We start from the raw sequence: 21,932 nt of genomic DNA on the forward strand, positions 1-21,932 counted from the left end.
AGAAAAATCTTTTTTAATTTTATATTTAATTAACTAAGATTTACTTCGGCATTGATTTATTTGTTCTCAGAAGCATATTTTTTATTTTATTTTTCATATATTCTTTATCTAGTCGAGCCAATTTGAGTATAAAATAAAAAAAAGAAATAATAAGAACTTACAAAGACTTACTTTTCTTTTGTCTGTGTAAACCACAAATTGATTTTTAACAATAAGAAACAAGTGGATTTGGAAAAGGTCAAGGATAATAAATTAAGAAGCAGACTTTTAAAAACTCATCAATAAAATTTACTAGTTGATTACATTTTAAACAAACATTTAGCTTAATTAGTATTTACACACAAATCGATACAATAATTAAAAATTAAGAAAATAAAATCAAGTTAGCCTTTTATCTCCCGAACAAATGAGAGTAGAAATTTAAAATATTATATTTTGTGCTGAAACTTGATTTTTTTAAATATGAAAATAATTTTAACGTTTCAACATTGTGCTCGATTTCTAATTACACATAAATCATGTCTATCAGCTGTCAAACTGATAAAACCATTTTTGTTTACACATTTCCGTTGCTAAGTAACAGTCATTTTCACACTTAACTGTCATTTGTTATTAGGTAACCATAGCAACTCCAAGAAATGCAAATGAATTTCGTTTTCTAATTGGAATTTCGATTACGTAAAAAATTCGCGCCCCCAGTCACGTGTTCGTGACATTTACCATTACCAACTTAGAATTTTCTCAAACGGGGGTGACAGCTCTCAAGAACTGAATTCGAATCTTGTAAAAATTTAATTTCGCAACTATTAAATCCCACATTACACATCCTGGTGAAAAAAAAAACGAAATTCTCACTGTCGTGTGAAACCCGAGACAATTTCACGTAAAGGAAGCGAATTGTTGTTAATTAATTGTATCGTCTTGTCTCAAAGACACGCTCCTTTGTCGAGCGTGTCAATTAGGGAATAATCATCATTTGTGGCCAAAGGCCCGTAATTTACCCATAAATCTGAAATGGGGGCCCATCTATCAGTCTTAACCTCGGACTCGCACCGAGCCACCTCTGTTGTTATAGCAACCCGAAAACAATAGAAAGGCGTTAGTCGGTGGCGCCCTCTGTGTCTCATATTTTCCAAAAAATCGCTCACCTGAGGCCCAATCCGCAACGTCCCAACAAAGCACACCACAAACACGCCGGAAATCGTCGACGACAACACTCACGAGGCGACGCCGAGTCCGCAACTGACTGTGTTGACAACCGGCTGATAATTCCATGAATGCACTCACGCCCCTCCACATGGACGTGGAGCATGCGTGAACTTAGCCCAAATATGGATTTTTCTTATTTATAAAGGTAATTTATTCAGGTGATCTGGCCATTACGCTTTGTTCCAAACATTTTAATACACTCAATAAATGTCAACGATCGGCTACAGGTTTTACCGGACACTAATAATCAAGTACCGTTACCTACAAAAAAAACAACGTAGGTCGGTGCCTCATCCGGACTATTTATCGTTACCATGGTTACAAATGTCAAATGTCAAAAAAAACAACGTAGGTCGGTGCTTCATCTTCATCCAAGTTGTCATGTCATTACCATGGTTACAAAAATGTCACTTTTATACATATACAGTGTGGACGGTAAATAAATACCATATTTGATTTGGTGCTTCGACTTGGTGATTGCCTGAATTGATGTAAGTGATTTTAATTATGGTTAACGAGACGAAATTATGTAAATATTTTCTTGCCTGAAACATAATTAATATCTTCCCTTCCGCACACTTGTTATTGTAGTGTTAATAATAACCACGATCTAATTTGAGACATGGCTGGAGTGCTGGTTAACTGATATCGTATATTAGGTACATACCGGGTGCGCTAGAGAAAAATGCCATGAAAGTACCAATGAAAAAATATTTAAAAAATTCTATCTATAAAAATTTCGAAGTTTTCATTTTGAAATGTTTTTGCAAGTCTAAAAATTTTTTAGTCCACTATATCTGACACTTTCTTAGTCTCCCCAATAGTCCGGTCAAATTAGTCATAAAAATAGTGGTCAAATAACAAAAATTCCGACAGAGCTAAATTTTGGTGGAGACCTTGGGTACACCATTAGAAATAAAGTGTCAAAAGTCCCCATCGATCCCAGGTGTGCTAAAAAAGTTTTTCGGGGTCAAAGGTCAAAATTTGATGATTTTTGGATTTCCTTCGAAAATGGTAAGTTTTATCAAAAAAGTGGTCCAGACAAAAAAGATAGACCTTAAAATTATCTACAAAAAAGGTCCTTATACTTTTTTTTCTAAGAATCACCATTACTGAGATATCGCGATTTTAAAAGTTGAAGGAGGCAGTTTCTATATGATATGCACATTCATAGTGCGGAAGAACTCGCGCCCCCAAAAAAAATGCCATGTAGGGTAAGGTACCAGGAACACGAAAATTTTTTTTTTAATTCTATTTATAAAAATTTCGAAGTTATGAGAGTTTAAATTTTAAACTTTGCCTTTATTTCTTTCTGTTGGAAAAACAATTTTCCAAGTTTTTTTGCTACAGGCTATTAGAAGAGAAATCAAGGAAGCTGTATCCTAAATTGTAACTCTTTCAATGTTATTTGTGGCTTTCATTGACAAAGTTTTTGTAGATTTAGTAAATAATTATAAAAAAACATATACAAGATCATCAGTATCATTAAATAGACATAAAAAAATGTCAAATGTCAAAAAATAAATGTAAAAATTTTTTGACAGATAGAATTTTTCAAACATTTTTTCCATGTTTCTGGTATCTTATCTTACTTGAAATTTTTCTTCTACTTCATTAAACTTATAAATATCTCGATTCCAATAGAATTAAAAAGAATTTATTTGGTAATACATACAGGTGTCCAAAAAATCGCGCATTTCCTTGAAAGGGAGTAATTGGGTAGTCTCCAGAGTACTAAAAAAATGTTGAAAAAATTCTATCTGTCAAAAAATTTTGACATTTATCTTTTGACATTTGACATTTTTTTATGTCTATTTAATGATACTGATGATCTTGTATATGTTTTTTTATAATTATTTACTAAATGTACAAAATTTTTTTCAATGAAAGCCACAAATAACATTGAACAGAGTTACAATTTAGGATACAGCTTCCTTGATTCCTCTTCTAATAGCCTGTAGCAAAAAAACTTGGAAAATTGTTTTTCCAACAGAAAGAAATAAAGGCAAAGTGTAAAATTTAAACTCTCATAACTTCGAAATTTTTATAGATAGAATTTTTTTTTAATTTTTTCCATGTTCCTGGTACCTTACCCTACATAGCATTTTTTTTGGGAGAGCGAGTTCTGGCGCACTCTGTATGTGCATATCATATAGAAAGTGACTCCTTCAACTTTTAAAATCGCGATATCTCAGCAATGGTGATTCTTAGAAAAAAAAGTATAAAGCTTTTTTGTAYATAATTTTAAGYTCTATCTTTTTTGTCTMGACTACTTTTTTGATAAAACTTACCATTTTCAAAGGAAATCCATAAAACCTCAAATTTTGACCTTTGACCCCGAATAACTTTTTTAGCACACATGGGATCGATGGGGACTTTTGACACTTTATTTCTAATGGTGTACCCAAGGTCTCCACCAAAATTTAGCTCTGTCGGAATTTTTGTTATTTGAAATGTCTATTTTGACCGGACTACAAGTGTCTTTTGTAGCACAATGTTTTGAAACGTCTCGAATGACATTTTTTTTTAATTTAAGCATTTCTTTAAGAAATTTTTAAATGTTTTTTGCAAGTCTAGAAATTTTTTAATCCAGTACATTWGACACTTTCTTAGTCTCCCCAACTGTCTTTTGTAGCACGATATTTTGGAACGTCTCGAATGACTTTTTTTTTAATGTAAGCATTTCTTTAAGAAATTTTAAATGTTTTTTGCAAGTCTAGAAATTTTTTAATCCGGGACATCTGACACTTTCTTAGTCTCCCCAACTGTCTTTTGTAGCACGATGTTTTGAAACGTCTCAATTGACATTTTTACTACTAAATTTAAACATTTCCTTAAGAATTTTTCTTCTTTTGAAAACCAAAAAGTCAGTACATTTAACACTTTCTTTTTACTTCAAACCAAAGTAATACGAAGTAACCCGAAGTGGCCTAAAGTGAATCGACCTGAAGCTACTCGAAGTGACCCAAACATTATTTTTTACAATCTAAAAGACACTTTAATAAATAAAAATGAAACTCTTAACCACACTGACTAGTTGTAATTCTGTTTAGTGTTATTTGGGGCTTTTATTGACAAAATTTTTGTACCTTTACTAAATAATTATAATAAAACATATGCAAAATCCTCAGTATTCATACAGGATGCGCCAGAACTCGCGCCCCAGAGAAAAATGCCATATAAGGTAACATACCAGGAACCTGGAAAAAATGTTAAAAAAATTCTATCTATAAAAATTTTGAAGTTATGAGGTTTTAAAGTTTGCACTTTGCCTCTATTTATTTCTGTTGGAAAAATAATTTTCCAAGTTTTTTTGCTATAGGCTATTAAAAGAGGAAACAAGGAAGTTGTATCCTAAATTGTAACTCTGTTCGATGTTATTTGTGGCTTTTATTGGCAAAATTTTTGTCACTTTACTAAATAATTGTAAAAAAAAAACATATACAAGATCATCAGTATCCGTAAATAGATATAAAAAAAAATGTCAAATGTCAAAAAATAAATGTCAAAATTTTGTTCCTGGTATCTTACCTTACTTGAAAATTTTCTCTGGGGCGCGAGTTCTGGCGCACCCTGTATATAAACCTAAAAAATGTCAAATGTCAAAAAAATTTGATAGATAGAATTTTTTAAACATTTTTTCCATATTCCTGGTATCTTAACTTACCTGAAATTTTTCTTTGGGGCGCGAGTTCTGACACACTCTGTATATCAATTTTTATCTGCACCACGCAAAACCGTAATTAAACTAAAATTGTAGAAAAAATCATACCAACTCTCCTGGTATTTCGATAAAAATTAATAAACGTTGATTTGAGTGAAATAATAATTCACAAAAAAAAAGTAGTAAAAAACGACGAAAACAATGAAATGTTAAATAAGTGTTTTAAATTTGACCTGTGACAACCGCGGCCTAAAAAACATTTGAAAGGTTAGTAATATTTTTATCATTTCTCCCGGATTAACCTTTCAGTGTGTCATCTCTTCAAGGATTTTCAGACATTATTTTTTATTCACGACTAATTCATATTTTAACCAATTTAATTTTAATTTCGTGATTTATTTTAATACTTCTTGTATAGCTGATAGCTATCACGCCAACCAGGATGCGACTATTATGTAATTAAAAAAAAACAGTTTATAAAATATTAAAACGTAAATAAATCGGTTGACCTTTAACTCATCCTAACAATTATTCTATAACAGAGCTCCAAAATTTAAAAACTCATGTCAAATTAAAAAACAATATCAAAGCCACCAGTGTTGTCATAAGACTTTCTCTACAATTTTGATTTAATTATAAAGAGGTGTTTTGGAGGGTGCGCATAAAAATTGATTGGGGTTACAATTTTTTTATCAGAAATCAAAACTATTTATATTTTAATAAAAATTAAAAACTAAAATAACATTAAAAATTATCAAATTTGTGATCAATTTGTCTGTGGTCTATGACCTCTACATAATTGTCACCTTGTATATACAGGCTGCGCGAGAACTCGCGCCCCCAAAAAAATACAAAAAAATAAAAATTTCGAAGTTATGAGAATTTAAATTTTCACTTTGACTGTATTTATTTTTGTTGGAAAAATAATTTTCCAAGTTTTTTTCTATAGGCTATTAGAAGAGGAAAGAGCTGAATCCTAAATTGTAACTCTGTCTAATGTTATTTGTTGCTTTTATCCGCAAACTTTTTGTACTTTTACTAGATAATTATAAAAAAAAACATTGCAAGATCATCATAATTATTAAATAAACATAAAAATGTAAAATGTCAAAAAATAAATGTCAAAAATTATTGACGGATAGAATTTCTTTAACGTTTTTTTCTTGTTCCTGGTATCTTATCTTCTGACACACCCTGTATAATTCATTTTTGTTTTAGGACAGAGTAGGCTATGGAAATTTAGCAAGTTGTATGGTAAGACTGTGACCGAACGATAATAAAATAGCCCACTCTGGTCTAAAACTAAAATAAATGTATTATACAGGGCTGTTCCAAAACTCGCGTCCCAAAGAAAAATGTCAAATAAGTTAGGAAATCCGAAAATTGAAAAAAATGTTTGAAAAAATTCTATCTATAAAAATTTGGAGATTATGGGAGTTTAAATTTTGCACATTGACCCAACTAATTTTTGTTGAAAAAAACACTTAATGTTTTTTGCTGCAAGCTATTATAAGAGGAAACAAAAAAGCTGTATCCTGAAGTGTAACTATGTTTAACGTTATTTGTGGTTTTTATTACCAAAGTTTTTGTACGTTTACTGAATAATTATGAAATTGGTAACAATAAATAGACATAAAAGTCAAATTTTAAAAAAAATGTCAAAATTTCTCACATTGATTTTTTTCCATGTTCCTGATATCTTATTTTACATGGATTTTTTACAGCCGCGAGTTCTGAGATGTATGTGTTTAAATCCGACTTCCACTTTTACTGACCAATTGTGGTTATAATTTTTTTTATCAGAGATCAAGACTGATTTTTTTAAGATTGTAAAAAAAGTTACAAAATAAAAATTAAGTCATCTTGTATGCGCTCAAATAAGACTTCCATTTTTACTGGCCAATTGGGGATACAATTTTTATCAACATTCAAAACTGGTACTTTTTAATATTGTAAAAACAATCGTATTTCATATTTACATAATTGTCAATGCCAATTAGCAAAACCCGGCCCAAGACTACTAGATTTTGCTAATTTTGCATGAAACGGCCTTGAGTTTTTACCGAGATTTAATCAACGTAATTGAAGTTCTTTGTTTAGCGTAATTTTAAAGTCTCGATCGATAATTCACATCCATAGTAAAAAAGGCATAACAATATTTCAATTTTTAACGGTTCAATTTTAAATGACAGTTGACACTCTTTATGAATCAAACCTTTTGTTTGTTCTAGGGGGTGGCAATTTCATTCCACGCACGCATAACTCCAAACATCGCTTATCAAATAAAATTCTTTTCTTTACTTTATCGATTCCGCTTTGAAAATAACACTGTTGTCCCCCTTTCTGTTTACCTAAAATTTTCGATACAACAGCTCGGTTCACGCAAATCTCCACTTTCACCCTGAAATTTTGTTGACAGATCCACTCTCTCCGAATTATCCGCAGTGCATCTGAGAAAAAAACTGCATGCCATGCATGCATTAACATCAAATGGACCTCTCGCGTGCTTTTAATACGCCTAATGTGTCACTCTGTGAGAGATATCCCCGTAAATAGGACAGGGATGGGTCTAGGTGGGGCCATTTATTACCGCATCCACAAATAAATTACTTTTATTTAATTACTTTGTATACAATTAAAACACAAATCATAAATCACGGAGGACTCGTCTTATGCAACGAAGAAGGAAAATCGACGTAACGCTTCATTTGTTTGGATTTTATTATCCAATGAAATTGCACGCGGCACACCCCGACTCAACTAACTGTCATTACAACGACAGCAACTAGATCAAGCGATATGATTAGACATAGTGGTGAAAACGCTTAAACACTAGGTATAATTACTTGAATTAATTTATTTGACTGAGATCCGTCGAATATATGTAACCTCGCTGTTGGAGCACAAACAGGCGTTTTTCTACGGCTTCCTTATCTAAAAAAAAAACAATTAAAATCGCTAATTAATTGCAATTCTCACTCACATTTAATTAGCAATGCGCGATCTTGTTGCGGTACTTGTTGCGACAAGCTATGCAAGAGAATTTGCGCCGTTTGGTACCTCTCAAAACACTGTTGCGGATTGTCAAACAACTCATCCAAGGCGGCTGCTTGACACTAAAAATCACGTGATTAAATCTGACAGTTGTTCACGGCCAACTTACAATTTGCACGGCATGATCGTAGAGTAGTTTATCGGCTGTGATATCAGCAACTTTGGCCATAACTTCAGGACTATTCAATTGTTTGCATTCGGCCAATGTCGACCTGAATCTGCTATTGAGACTCGACATAACTGGAAGAAGATCAATCAGGGATTCGAGTCGACAATAGATGAGAAAAACTCACCGTTTTTTACTTTGGAACTTGGTCGTAATTGACCGGATTTCATTTGGTTGGTCGCCAAAGACAGACCAGAACCTAACAATTGTAAAGCCCGGACTAAAAGGACAAAACGTTCGGCTCTTTTCATCAGTTCGTTTTGGATTTGGGATTGGAGTTGAACGGAGTCGTGAAGGGCACCGATGGGTGTCGAACGGACCGCCGCCAAATCCAGGATGCAGTTGCAAACGGCCAACACGAAGTTGATTTTCGCCAAGGTTTCGTTGTGTTCCTTCTACAACAAAAAAAAATTATAAATAAAAATAATCAATAATGCCAGAGGTGACCGAAAGGAGTCGAGGGCATTTTCTTCGTCAAAAAGACTATGTTTATCCAGAGATGCATACAAAACTTTCCTCCCAACAGATTAAATTAATAAAAACATAAAATTTGTCAAATTTTTGTCAAAACATGTTCATTCAATTGCAGTTTTAAGAGTAAAAATCGGTATTTCATTCATTTTATTCCCTGTTGGACAAAAAGAATAATAATAGTATCATTTTTTGTTAATAATATATTAAGCTTTCTTGTTATATTGAATACATCGTTTATATCATCGTTGCACGCAACCGTTTAAATATTTTAGTGTTTAGTTCATTTAAAAGAAAAAACACAAGACATAAGCGGAATAAATAAAGTTGGCGTTGAAATTATCTAATCTATCTGTTTCAATGTCAATTTAGGATTGAAAATTGTGTAAACTCAAGTTTCGCATTTTTAAATATTTGGTAAAACTGAAGGTTACTTTTAGATTAAAAATAAGCGACTGTCAAACATTATTGAGTGTCAAAACTGATAAAAAATTAAATTATCAAAGTTGCAAAACGATATTCATGGCCAACTGAAAGTACTTCTCATTTTTTTATATCAAATGCATCAAGTTTTATTTGCACTCCTCAAAACACCATTTCCTAATTAAACTAAAATTTTAAAATGTATACAGGGAGTTCAAAAAATGGCGCACTAACTTGGTGGTACGTTGTTGAGAAGCATACGAAATTACAAGAAAAGTTTTGAAAAAATTCTTGAAGTCATATTTTACAATAGCTGAAGCTACAAAATTATTAAATTCACATTAGTTTCTCAAGTTTAAGTGAAAAAATAATCGTTTCATATGTCACTAATACAGTATCTAGTACAAATTTGAATATTTAAAAAAAAATTTACTTAGTGAAAAATTAGTGTTTGCAAATATGACAACCCTGTCTATTAATTTTAGTTCTCGGCATAGTAACAACAATGTTTAATACAAAGTGGTTGTAAATGATTGTCATCTAGCCAGCTGTGAGTTTTCCATGTAAAATAAAAAATGCCGCTTTACGAAATAGGGGTACCTACTTGTTTTAACTCAAAATTAAAAAAATCGCCGTTTACTAAGCGTCCACWTCGAAAATAGACTTCAATTATAAACTTGTTTTCTTTCAAAGTATACATTATTATCAATTATTATTGGAAATTACTTGAAAAAATAAAAGGTTAAGTAATATCAATATATTCACTAAACTCCCGATATGTCAAAATGACGTTAAGTTAGTTAAACAAAAAGTCACTATGGCTATGTTGGTGACAACTTCACTGAAAGTTTAACAACCTGGTCGCTATCACTTGATTTGAAATGATTTAATTATTATCATTYGCGCATGTGACGGGTACCATGGAAACTTGACATCAAGTACAGTCAGATGAAATAATYGTAATCTGTGTCGTTTCAGATACACTCAAAAATTTTGGTTTGATATTGTAAACGTCACGGGAGTTTTGTGAATACATAATATTATTAATTAATAAGTGACACTAATGACAGAACTAGAGCTTTCAAAAAAGTAGAGCGGCACAAATAAAGTTACATGCAAAAAAAWTCCAAAGCTGGCTACATGAAAATCATTTATAACCACTCTGTATTACTGAGGTTTCAAAAATAATTAATTTTTACTGTTGATCAATAATTGCAATGCCATTAGACAATGTTGCCACGTCATTTTTCCTTTTTGCACCAATAACTTTAATGGATAATCTTTTTCATTATTTTTATCTTTATTTATTCTCCATTTACCAGCTTTCATTGAGTTAGTGCGGCACCTTTTGAGCGCCCTGTATATTACACGTTTATTATCTTTATATCTTAATAGAGAAAAAATCTACAAATTTTCTAAAATATGTTCTGATTTTGCAGTTTTAAACGCTGTTCTAAATTTTTAGCAAAAAACTAATTACGATTAATAAGTTGTTTAATTTTTTGTAAACCGGCACCTAATAATGTTATAGTGAATGCCTTAATTAACAAAATAACAAAATAAGTACTTCAATGCTTATTAAAAATAAACGACATTTCTTAGAAAGTTTAATTAAATTATTCGCAAATGTCACCAAAATAACCACTTTGATTCCTAAAGGTGACAAGTAAAAGTTTTACCTTTCAGCCATAGAGTAAAAATTCTATTTTTGCCCTTAAGCGTTTTTACTTTTACCTTGACTTTTACCAATGTAGTCTCATTGCATTGGCTTTCGACATTTTGCACTACTAACTGCACTAGTCATCCACTAGTTAAATTAATAAACTCTTTCGAAATTTTTTTGTCTTTTCACTGTAATTTTTACTCTATATTATCAAAATATTGACGTTAAATTATAATTTATTAAGCAAAAATGAAAAACTACTTGTACAAGTAAACGACCGGTATAAAGCCAAAAAAACAGACAACCTTTTTAAAAGCTTCCTATAATTTTAAACTAGTGCACAACCTACTGGATGCAAACTTTTAATCGAAGTTTTTGTTCAAAAACACTGTTAAACTTTAAAAAAAAAGTCATTTTAAATAATACCAACCTCAAGGAGCGTCTCTTCGGGCAACTCCGGCGCCAAGAACGTAATCGGATGCTCATAGCTGTCATTAAAAATTGCATAATTCCGAATTTCGGATATTTCGGGTAGAGTCACCGCCCTTGTACAATAGGGCATATTTGGTGACCTATTTGGATTATTATTTTCATTATTTAAATTCGGACTACTCAAAATCGGCATTCGTGCCAACGGTCCACTCTGCATCGGCGGTGAAGTACCTACAAACGCCATCATTAACCCCCTTCATCGCCTACTTGTTTTTTTTTMAACTAACCTCCTGACCGTCTTAAGGGCGAATTCACCGGCGCTGTTTTGGCCACCGGTGACGGTGTCCAGAAATTCGTCGGTGGAGGCGTCTCGCAGAGACTTCCGCCGGAAGTGGAACGTCGTCGTCCACCTGGTGGTGTACCAATAACGAATTTAACCGACGGCGGTGATAACGAACTGATATCAATATCGTTGTGTATTGGACGATTTTCGGACCGTTTCATGCTAATCGGTTGCGAACGAGGGACGTTACTATTAACAATCGGTTTGGTTGGACTATGATCGTCTTTTTTTTCGGTTTGACTCGTCATCTCCTTGTAGACTTCCTTCATGGTGGGGACGGGGAGAGGTTCAGAGACGGGGAGAAATGAGGGCCTAAGGGGGCTAGCCACCGGGACGCAGGGTGCAGGTGGCGATTTCACCGTTGTCATCTTGAACCTAACATACGATTAATTATCTAATTTTGAGATAATCTCTAAAAATACTCACTGTTTCTCCAAATCGACGCTTTCAGTTGACTGGTCCGGGATGTTTCTCGAAACTATAACATAATCATCTTCAGGACTCGAACTAAGAGCCGTTCTTGTAGATCTTGGAGATTCTACAAGGAATGATGCGTATGATTGTTAATAGAAAGCAATGAAATGGAAACAAATGCAGGTGATTGGTACGTACCTGGCGGATCGGGGTGCGAAATCGAGTTGCCTCGGACTGGTCGAGGACTACTTGATGGTACCGTTGTGACACTCGGGGGAGTCCCGATCGGTAACGGCATATCTACAAATCACAATTGAAACAAATTTCACAAATTTTTTCTAAATACCATTTTGTAGTGGACTCGTTTTGGGTGTCTCAGCCCTCTTCAAAAACTTATGATTAAAAAACTGATCGAAATTTATCCTTTCTTTAGCGTTGCGTTTCAGCAAACCGAGCAAAAGATCGGTCAATTCCGGACTAGTCCCATGCGGGATCCTGAAAAATCCCATACATTTGGGRCCCTGAAAATCTAAAATCGCACTCACTTGGGTACTAGATTCATAGTAGTGTCATAAATTTGTTTCAGTGCTTGCGGTGTATTCGCCTGAAATGGTGCTTTGCCGGTCAAACACTGAAAAACAATCGTTCCGAGACTCCAAAGATCGGCTTTGGCGTCATATTGCAGGGCTAGGATCACTTCGGGGGCCATATACATGGGGCTGCCACATAATGTGGCCGCCATAACGCCTTCTTGGAGAAACCGGGCGAAGCCAAAGTCGGCTGTGATACTTTTATTAGCAAAATTGGGCGTTTTTGGGACCACACTTACCGATTTTTAGTTTAATTTGCGACGGTTGAGGATTGGGTACGTCGTAAGTGATGAGGATATTTTGAGGTTTGAGGTCGCGATGGACGATGCCTTTAGCCGAGAGGGCTTTCATCGCGCCAGCTTTGAAATGACTCAATTAATTTGTTTTTGAGGAGAAATTGAAACTTACCTAATTGGATTAGAAACAGGCGGATTGTGTCCTCGCTGAGGGTGCCTTTGGCGGCGAGGTAGTCGGCCAAGTCGCCCCCCTTACAATACTAAAAAAATCATAAGAAATGTATCATAATCATATTGTGTTCATCTAGAATAAACAAGAAAACACAGTCTGGTTTTGTTTTTATTTTAAAAATAACTAGCAGAAGAAAAATGGCTGCCCTATAGATAAAAAGTACGAAAAAAAAAAAAATAAAAACAACTAAAATCGAGGCCTCAATATGAAGAAAATACAAGGTGATTTTTAAAAACTGTAGAATTTTTATTTATGGCTCGATTTGGAAAATTAAAAAAATTAATTAATTGGCTTTTAATTTAGTATAAGCCGAATTTTTTTTAATTTTTATAAATGTCAGTAAATTTTGGGCTATATTCAACTTTCTAATTTTAAATAAGGACTAAATTTTTTTTTCATAATTAGTTTTTCTGGTACACACATACCCTACCTAACGTTCTCTTTTACTAAAAATTATTTAAAAATATTATCAAAGTACGAAAAGTAAGAAAATAAGAAGAAAAAAAAAGTTAATAAAAACTAGTTGCACGTTGTCAATGAAAAATTGATGTTAACAATTTTGTTAAAAGTAAACAAAATACATAAATAAGTAATAAAATAAATTAATCACACTAAATTAGAAGTTTTTCTTTGTTACAGGTGAGTATTATTGTCATTTCTTAATAAAAATTTAAAAAAATATTGGCAAGACATTTTTTCTTTCATTTGCTGATTTTTGACATAACAATAATGGTATTGTCTTATTTGACACCATGCAACTAGATTTTATTTTTTTTTAACTTTGATAATTTTTTTAAATATTTAATTTCTAGTAAAAGTGAAATAAAAAAAAAATAATATTTTTCAATTTTTTGTAATATTTGAAATCGGGCCATAAATAAAAATTCTAGTGCCTGCCGTTTTTTTAAGATCGTCCTGTATATAAAAAAAATGATAATTTCTTTATTAACAAAGAATCCAACGGATAGTTATTTGTAAAGCAAGGAACGAAAGTTATTTTTTCATGCCTATTGCTTATTTTACGAGCCAAAGGCGAGCTTACACATCATTTTTTCTAACACTAAAGACAAATTGAGGCAAAGAAGTTTTGCGGAAAGAAAAAATTGTCTTCCTTTTCGAAAAAAAAATACTCAAACTTCTCTCATAATTTACTAACTTTCTTTTTTTGATATTACAAAATAATTATTTGTGTAACAAAGAAAGAAAAAAAATGTTGTTCTTCCGTTACACATATCACCTTGTCTAACACTAAATTCAACTTCAACCAAAGAAGTTTTTGAGGGAAGAAAAAATTTTATTAGTTTGGGGATGTCAATAAAAACATCAATATTTTATTTCTGCAAAAAAAAAACTATCGTCGCTGAAAAAATGACTAGACAAAAACCGTTACTTACACTTCTAAAAATAGTACATATTTAAATACGGTGTTTGCAGTAAAAACATTTTTATAATCCACAATACCGCTATAAATATGCTTAAAACCCGTTAGTAAATACAAGAAAACAATACATTTCGAAGGACGAAAAAAAATCACTTTTACGAATTTTTCAATTCCAATAAATCAAAAATTTTGGGAAAAATTTAAAAAAACCCTATGATTCACATTATTAGTAATAAAATTTATAGGTGCTTGGGGTAACCGTAAATTGAGAAATCAAAGTAAATAGAGCCGATATCTTATCTTATCTTTTTCGAGCTAACTTTAACTTCACAAATCATTCATCCTGCTTATTAGTGGTTGGTATCACATGGTTTAAAAAACGGTGAAAAAAAATCGAAACATGAATGTTTTAACGATAGTTTTTTCAGTAATTTTTGCTCACAATTGGTAAGTAGTATCGAAATTACAGTTTAAAATTTTCTCATTTGCAATAACAAATTTTTCTCTTTGTAAATCACATTTATTATAAACTTTTGACCCCAATGTCAAAACTGAGCCAAAAATAATTGCAAAAAATTGTTAAAAACAGACTTCGATCGCAATCTGATAACATCAATTCTCATTTACCGATGATAACATAACACCGATATCAATTTTACAATTTTCTTACAGTAATTCTCTAATCCGGGAAGAGACAGATCTGAAGCCTTTATCAAACTACGTAAGTATTAATTACAAAACAAATAATCTATTTTACCGTGGTGAATAAATATTTGAGCTGCAAGAGATAACAATTTTTTCTCCACACCTTAACATAGGAAACAGTTGATAATGAAAATTTCGAGAATTGGGAAGGAGAACCCGATGACGCCAATGTTGTTGTCTTCGACAAAGTATCAGAATCAACATTAGAAGAAATTTGCAAAAATTCCAAAAACTATGTTTATCTCAAACAAGAAGACGTTATAATTGACTGCAAAAATTTCAAAAATGATGAACCCGAAAAGACTGAACGAATTTTTAAACGATCGGCAGTTGGGGATGAAGTGGAAGGGTCAGGCGATTCGGAAAATTCGGAAAATGTAACAACTGAAAAAAATAAAGTCAGCGAAGAAACTGTAACACCTGAAAAAAATGAAAATACTACACTACCACCGGAAGAAAAGAAAGACGAAGAAGCTGAAAAACCACTTTCGGAAAACAGTAACAATACTACYACACCACCGGAGAAAGAAAAAAACGAAGAAGTAAAAGAAGAGGAAAATACAACACCACTTCCGGAAACCACCGAGGTTCCGGAAAAACCGGAAATTGTCACACCTGAGGAACCTTCGGAGCAAGTTCCAAGTGAAATAACCACAACCGAAAAACCAAAAGAGCAACCGGAAAGGCAGGAAAACAGCGACAAATGGTCACCGAAAAAAGACGCCGAAATAATTAAAGGTAAAACCTTGATAGGTGGTAACAAAATGGAACAAGCGACCGATCAGCAATCAGGTAGGTGAACCACTCAATTTTATTTCATAATAAATAAATCAATTTTTAGACGAATCGGAAAAAGTTGGTGAATCTAGCAAAACGGCCCATAAGGCCGGCTCTAAAGACACCACGATTTTGATCGGCCTTTTCGTGGCCGTTATCGTAGTGGGGGGCCTCGCCTACGGCTACAATGTTATCAAAAAACGAAAGCAACGCTCTGCTGATTTGGAACGTGTCGAAAGGGGGCCTTCAATCAAGACAAGTTTGAATAATTTGACAAAACCTGACGAGCCTGAAAAKAAACCGTTGATTGGTGAAAAGAAAGAAGTGGAGATGGTGGACATGAAAAAAGAGAATTCCACGCCTGAAAAAGCGCCCAGTGATAACGAATTATTGTAATAACACTTTTTTATAATATATTACGTAATTTATGTATTTTTTAAGTGTGCCAGTATTGTAATAAATCGTTTGATAGTACACTCACCTCCATTACTAAGTAGACATTATTGGGGGACTCCTTGCAGTCAAACAAGGCCACAACATTCTCGTGGTGCAGTTCAGTCAGCTCCTACAAAACCGACCCCAAATTACGGCCCCCAAAGCCCTAATTAGCTACAAACCTGCAAAATCTTAATCTCCTTCCCCAATAAGCTCTGTTTCGCTATATTCTTCTTAGTTATACATTTTATAGCAACAGTGTTCGACGGATTCTGGAAATTTACGTCGTTTCATTTTTAACCCAATTTGAGACCCAAACCACTCACCTTCTTCTCTCGACCTTTAAAAACAACAGCAAAGGCCCCATGACCGATTATGTCCTTAGTATTGTACTCGTAATCGCCAATACTTTCCATTTTTCCCTCAAAATAGCACTTATCAAAGGTGGTAAAAAATGTTCATATAACCAACTCCCGCACGTCCTACATGATGACAAAGTCGAGCAAACGCGAAAAAACACCGAATTTCGGCACGTTAGCACAAAATTGGGACAAAAATGACTTGTTTTTGTCTGAATCACAATATGTCAATGACAATGCGCCATTTTGTCGATATGGGAATCTGTATTGTCGGCTAACAACGCCCCCTACTCAACCGCAGTTTTCTTCCTTACCAAAGTAAAAATATAAATTCAAAAAAAATTAATTAACTACCGTTTGAAGAAACACCACAGAGTGTAAACTGAGTTTGTGTGTATTGAATTAATACTTTTTTCCAATTTTATCCCTTTGAATAAATATTTTCGTTTACTAAGCACCGCAGTTTTCTTCTTTACCAACGTTAATTGTCTTAAAAAAATAGTATACCGGGTGCAGCATCCGTTACGCCCAGAAAGAAAATCCCCACTTTTAATTAAAGAAAATTGTTGAGTTTTTTCACACTTACCTGGGCATTGGTGAGGTACATTCTCTAATTTTTTGGTAATTTTTCATTTACAAACAAAGCCAAAAAAAAGTAATTTTCTCCCAAAAAGTTTAATTCTAATTTTTATACTGAAACACGCAGATTCACTTCCTACAATTGTTTATAAAATCAGAAAAAAAATACCAATTAGATTTTGAATTAAACGCAATTTCCCATCTTAACTTTGAAAATCATTTTTATTTGACCTGCTACTTGTGCCATCGTAAATTTAGATGGCCATGGGGAACTGCAATTGAGGTAAGATTCTAAGGTTTACAACAAAAAGACCCTTTAAAGCGGTCGGCTACCACTAAATGATTCTTTTGTTGGCAAATTATACCATTTTGTCATAAAACACAGGTGTGGTTTGTATTTAAATAAAAAAAAACTATTATTTGGCTAACCAAGTCAAAATTTGAAATTGTGATATCAAAGTTTGATGCGCTAACAGTTATAGATTCATTTAGTGTAAAAACTTTTTAGGTAAATTAACAGAAAGTATTCATAAAACACACAAAACTATTACGGGCTCATTTAATATCAAAAAAAAGTAGGTAAAAATTCTCAAATTATACCCTATCAATAATTAGTTAGGTTTATGAAATATCGCCAGTTTTAATTAATTAGAAGTCGCGATTTATCAATGGGTGTAACCGATGCCGCACCCGGTATTACTCAATAATTGAAAAAGTTGGATAAAACTTACAAAACGAGCAAAGGCGGATGGACTATTTCATCTGGGTGTAAATGTCCATTTCTCAGGAGTTTATTACTATACTTTCTCTAATCTTAAATAATGACAAGTATTTTTTCTTTTTATTATTATTATTATTTCTGAACACTTTTTTTCGATTTTTTAACGAAATTCATTGTCGATTTGGGGGTGAATGAGACGCATTTTGCAATTTTAATTATTTTATTACACCAACAATCATATCATAATATATTCATAAGTTTATATAACAAAAGTTATCCTTAATGATAAAATTTAAATAAAAATAATAGTTCCTAACTTAACATGGAAGCATCTGTATGATTTGTAGCGGCTAACTTAAAAATTCCCACAAGCATCGTCATTATTTACAAGAACTGAATTACCCTTCCAACCAAACGCTTATTAAAGAGAAAAAAATGGGAAAATATACAGTGCTGTTGTACATTCTATCAATTTTCACGTTTGATTATTAAAAAACTATATAATCTGATTGTGTGAAACAAGTGATATATATTTTATTGTTAAGTGATATGAGGAGAGAGTGTGAGAATTGGTAGAATGTAGTGGAAAACTTATAAAGCATGATCTAAAAGCTAACGATTCATGTTTATCTTAGCCTAGTACGATACAATATAAGTACATCTGTGGATTTTGTCTGAGTATTGAGGTATTACAGTAATTTTTCATCGCTTGTAGTTTTTCTTGTTGTACTGTGTCAAGGCATCTTGTTGCATATTATGAGGGAACGGAACCAAATAATGACCGACATCCTGGGGCAGTGCAGATTAATTCTAAACCGTTTTAGGTAAAGCCAACCGTTCGAGACAAGAAAAATACTTTGAAAGAAAAGAAACGATTGACTTTATCGCATTTTTTTGTGTTTTTCATTTTCTAAATTGTACAATTTAACACCACATACACTAGTCTACTTCACGCCAAATTGTCATTCAGTAACAAAATCTACGATAATTCTTGTACAGACCAAATATCGATTTTAGAAAGATAAACTTTAAAATTTTTTATAAAATATCTAAACTGCTACCTTTAGGTACAAATTTTAATACTGTTTAATTTTATATCTTCATCATTAATATATCATATAATTTAAATTTCGCACAATTACAATAATTGTTGGCATGAATAGATATGCAATAATTTTTATGCTTTGTTTTCAACAAACCATTGATATCGTCAACTTACTTCTACGCTAATCACTACGAATTTGAATAACCGGAAACTAATCAACCGACATTTTGATGTCTTGTACGTTAATTTTAATGGCACGTTTAAAAAAATATTTATTTTTTCACCTTTTCGAAAAATTAATTTTAAAACACACGTCTTTGGTTCGACCGTATCACAAACGAAAATAAATAAAATTTTAACCTAATCAGACAATGTCTCGAATTTCTCTTTTAGTCACAGCACTAAATATACAGTCAAATGGTACGCAAACGGTTGCCGAAACCACCGTGCCTTAATCAGATCAAAAATTAACCGAAAATCATTCAAAATTCACTCATTTTTCAGAGCAACGAAACAGAGAAACCGGAAAAGTGGTCGCTTCGCGAAATAAGTGAACTTCCAATGGAGCATACAACCAATCTCACAGCTAATACATAACTAGCGTTAAAAATAATTAAACAAATGCAATCATTGGCACATTATTTACAACAATTGAACCCTGGAAAGATATGTAAATTTGTGAAATAACTCACAGCTAACCTGTACCTAGTTTCAACCAACTAACTAGCACAAGGTTTAAATTATCGTAACATAAATACATACAGGTCAACACGAATTGTTTCTTAAAATTTTTCTGCAGATTTCATTATACACTACATCATTCACTTTCGGGGATAATCACATTTGAGCGGCGCGCGACCGGAAATCCGCAAACGGACGCGCGAGGGCAACACAACCAACACAAAAAACAACCATTTTCCAAAATCAACAAAAAACTTTCTATTTTATTTATTCCAAAATTGATTTTTTATGTTTAGATAGTAAAACCACTTCCAAACACCATCTAACCATTTTTTATCCATTCCCATTTAACAAAAATAATAAAAACAGTAATAATTGATCTAGTGGAATTTAAAAAATTATATTCTTATAATATTAATATTTTGGTAAGAAAAAACAGTGATTATAAAAAATTATGCTAAATAATGCTTTTAAACTAGAGAAAAAAAATCATAATTTGGTAATCTTGTGATTTCTGATTTTATTTTTTATTTGTTTTGAAAAATTTACCGCTGCTATTTTCCTACCTGAAAGGTTTGAGTTGCGACTAATATTTTTTTTTTAAATTGGCACTGAAGTCAAACCTTCGCCAAATTTTCCCTTCAAAATCTCACGATTACCTTTTTATTGAGTGCCATGTTTTACAATTTTACAAAGGTTTAAATCTCGGCTAATTATTTCAGAAACTAGCACTGAAGTTTATCCTTCTAATATTTCTTACAAAAGTTTATTTCAACACTAAAAAATCGAATCACATTTTTTTGACAATTGGTTTAAGCAGATCAGGTGATAATTTCCATTGGCCAACGACAAAATTTGCTAAATATGGCGAGATTTTTTATTCCGGTTTCAAGAAAAAAAGTGGATTCAAAAAATCCACAATACAATTTCGCGCTGTGCTTTGAAATTTGCAATTCTTGCAACTTGAATTATTGTTTTCTGCTTAAAAACCAATTCGCAAACCTAATTGGCTAGAAAATTAGATCATGTGACAATAGCTGTTGATGCTATTGGTCAACGAAAATATTTGAAAAAAAATTCGAAAAATCCACTACACAATTTGAGCTACTGCTTTGAAATCTCTACAATTCTTGCAACTTGGACCGTTTTTTCCCTAAATGACCAGAAAATTAGTTCACGTGACTATAGTTAGTGATGCTATTGGCCAACGAGAATATCTGTAGCAGAATTTTGTAATAAAAAAATCTACAACATTATTTTTGTGCTATTGATTTGAAAACCCTTCTTTTTTATTGACATAAAAATTACACAATATTTTTAGAAATTCAGTAATTTGGTTTATTTTCTTCCAAAAAAGCCAATTAACAAACCATATTTTTTGTCTACAAAATTAGATCACGTGACTATTGGTCGACGAGAATATTTGTGGCATTTTTTTTATTTTAATTTGGAAGATTCAGATTCAGATAGCAGATTCAGGAAATCCACAATACAATTTGAGCTTGCTGCTTTGAATCTCAAGGATTTTCGCAATTTTTTCCTAAAAAAAAAACTCATTGCCAAAAAATTTGATCGCGTGACAACAGCTGTTGGTCAACGAGATATCTGCAAAAGATTTTTAATGTTGATTTGGAAAAGTAATGAATTTTTGTAGTAAAAAATCTACAACACTATTTTTGTGTTGTTACTTTAAAACCCTTTCCTTTTTATTGACCTGAGATTTTCGTCCAAGTCTCGACAAACCTTATTGGCTAGAAAATTAGATCATGTGACTATAGATATTGATACTATGGGTCAACGAGGATATGTGGCGAAATTTTTGATTTTAATTTGAAAAAATAGCAGATCTAAAAAATCCACAACACAAGTTAAGCTACTGCTTTAAAATCTCTACAATTCTTGCAACTTGCACTGTTTTATCCCTAAAAAACCGATTTGTAAACCTTATTGACCAGAAAATTAGTTCACGTGACTACAGTCAGTGATACTATTGACCAACGAGAATATCTGTAGCGGAATTTGGAATAAAAAATCTACAACATTATTTTTGTGCTATTGGTTTGAAGTCCCTTCTTTTTTATTGACACAAAAATTACACAATATTTTTAGAAATTCTGTAATGTTTTTTATTTTCTTCCAAAAAAGCCAATTAACAAACCATATTTTTTGTCTACAAAATTAGATCACGTGACTATTGGTCAACGAGAATATTTGTAGCAATTTTTTTGAAAGATTCAGATTCAGAAAATCCACAATTCAATTTGAGCTACTGCTTTGAAATCTCTAGGATTTTTGCAATTTTTTCCTAAAAAAATTTGGAAAAGTAATGAATTTTTGTAGTAAAAAATCTAC

General features: G+C 32.3%; 3 protein-coding genes across 6 annotated transcripts in view; 1 reads left to right on the plus strand and 2 right to left on the minus strand.

The window, feature by feature from the left end:
• The window catches only part of LOC123004196 (putative polypeptide N-acetylgalactosaminyltransferase 9), a 115,579-nt gene extending 114,292 nt beyond the window's left edge, over positions 1-1,287 (minus strand). For both annotated transcript variants that reach the window (XM_044397334.1, XM_044397331.1), the window contains exon 1: positions 1,149-1,287. The gene's annotated coding sequence lies outside the window, so the exon portion shown is untranslated. The remainder of the gene's footprint in view (positions 1-1,148) is intronic.
• Positions 1,288-7,469: 6,182 nt separating this feature from the next.
• Positions 7,470-16,809, minus strand: LOC123004195 (serine/threonine-protein kinase unc-51). 3 transcript variants are annotated; one of them, XM_044397329.1, is made up of 16 exons: positions 16,522-16,809; positions 16,378-16,467; positions 16,242-16,325; positions 12,838-12,925; positions 12,669-12,788; positions 12,385-12,619; positions 12,186-12,334; positions 12,038-12,139; positions 11,852-11,963; positions 11,370-11,800; positions 11,081-11,313; positions 8,221-8,488; positions 8,037-8,167; positions 7,857-7,989; positions 7,720-7,807; positions 7,470-7,658 (listed from the first exon to the last, which is right to left on the minus strand). In XM_044397329.1, exons 1-15 carry the CDS (start codon positions 16,609-16,611, stop codon positions 7,725-7,727), a joined length of 2,349 nt encoding a protein of 782 aa, XP_044253264.1. In that variant the 5' UTR covers positions 16,612-16,809; the 3' UTR covers positions 7,470-7,658; positions 7,720-7,724. The 3 variants fall into 3 exon arrangements, with proteins under 3 accessions (XP_044253264.1, XP_044253265.1, XP_044253263.1); XM_044397330.1 differs by having other exon boundaries at positions 7,470-7,807; positions 11,852-11,903; XM_044397328.1 differs by having other exon boundaries at positions 7,470-7,807.
• On the plus strand, positions 14,589-16,234 carry LOC123004198 (fibronectin-binding protein A-like). Its single transcript, XM_044397335.1, has 4 exons — positions 14,589-14,725; positions 14,951-14,999; positions 15,097-15,775; positions 15,825-16,234. The coding sequence occupies exons 1-4, from the start codon at positions 14,679-14,681 to the stop codon at positions 16,154-16,156; spliced, it is 1,107 nt and encodes a 368-aa protein (XP_044253270.1). The 5' UTR covers positions 14,589-14,678; the 3' UTR covers positions 16,157-16,234.
• Positions 16,810-21,932: the final 5,123 nt, after the last annotated feature.

Source organism: Tribolium madens, unplaced genomic scaffold, assembly GCF_015345945.1.
Source record: "Tribolium madens isolate multiple individuals breed KSU strain unplaced genomic scaffold, Tmad_KSU_1.1 Scaffold_1;HRSCAF=32;Tcas5.2_LG8, whole genome shotgun sequence".
Taxonomy (NCBI): domain Eukaryota; kingdom Metazoa; phylum Arthropoda; class Insecta; order Coleoptera; family Tenebrionidae; genus Tribolium; species Tribolium madens.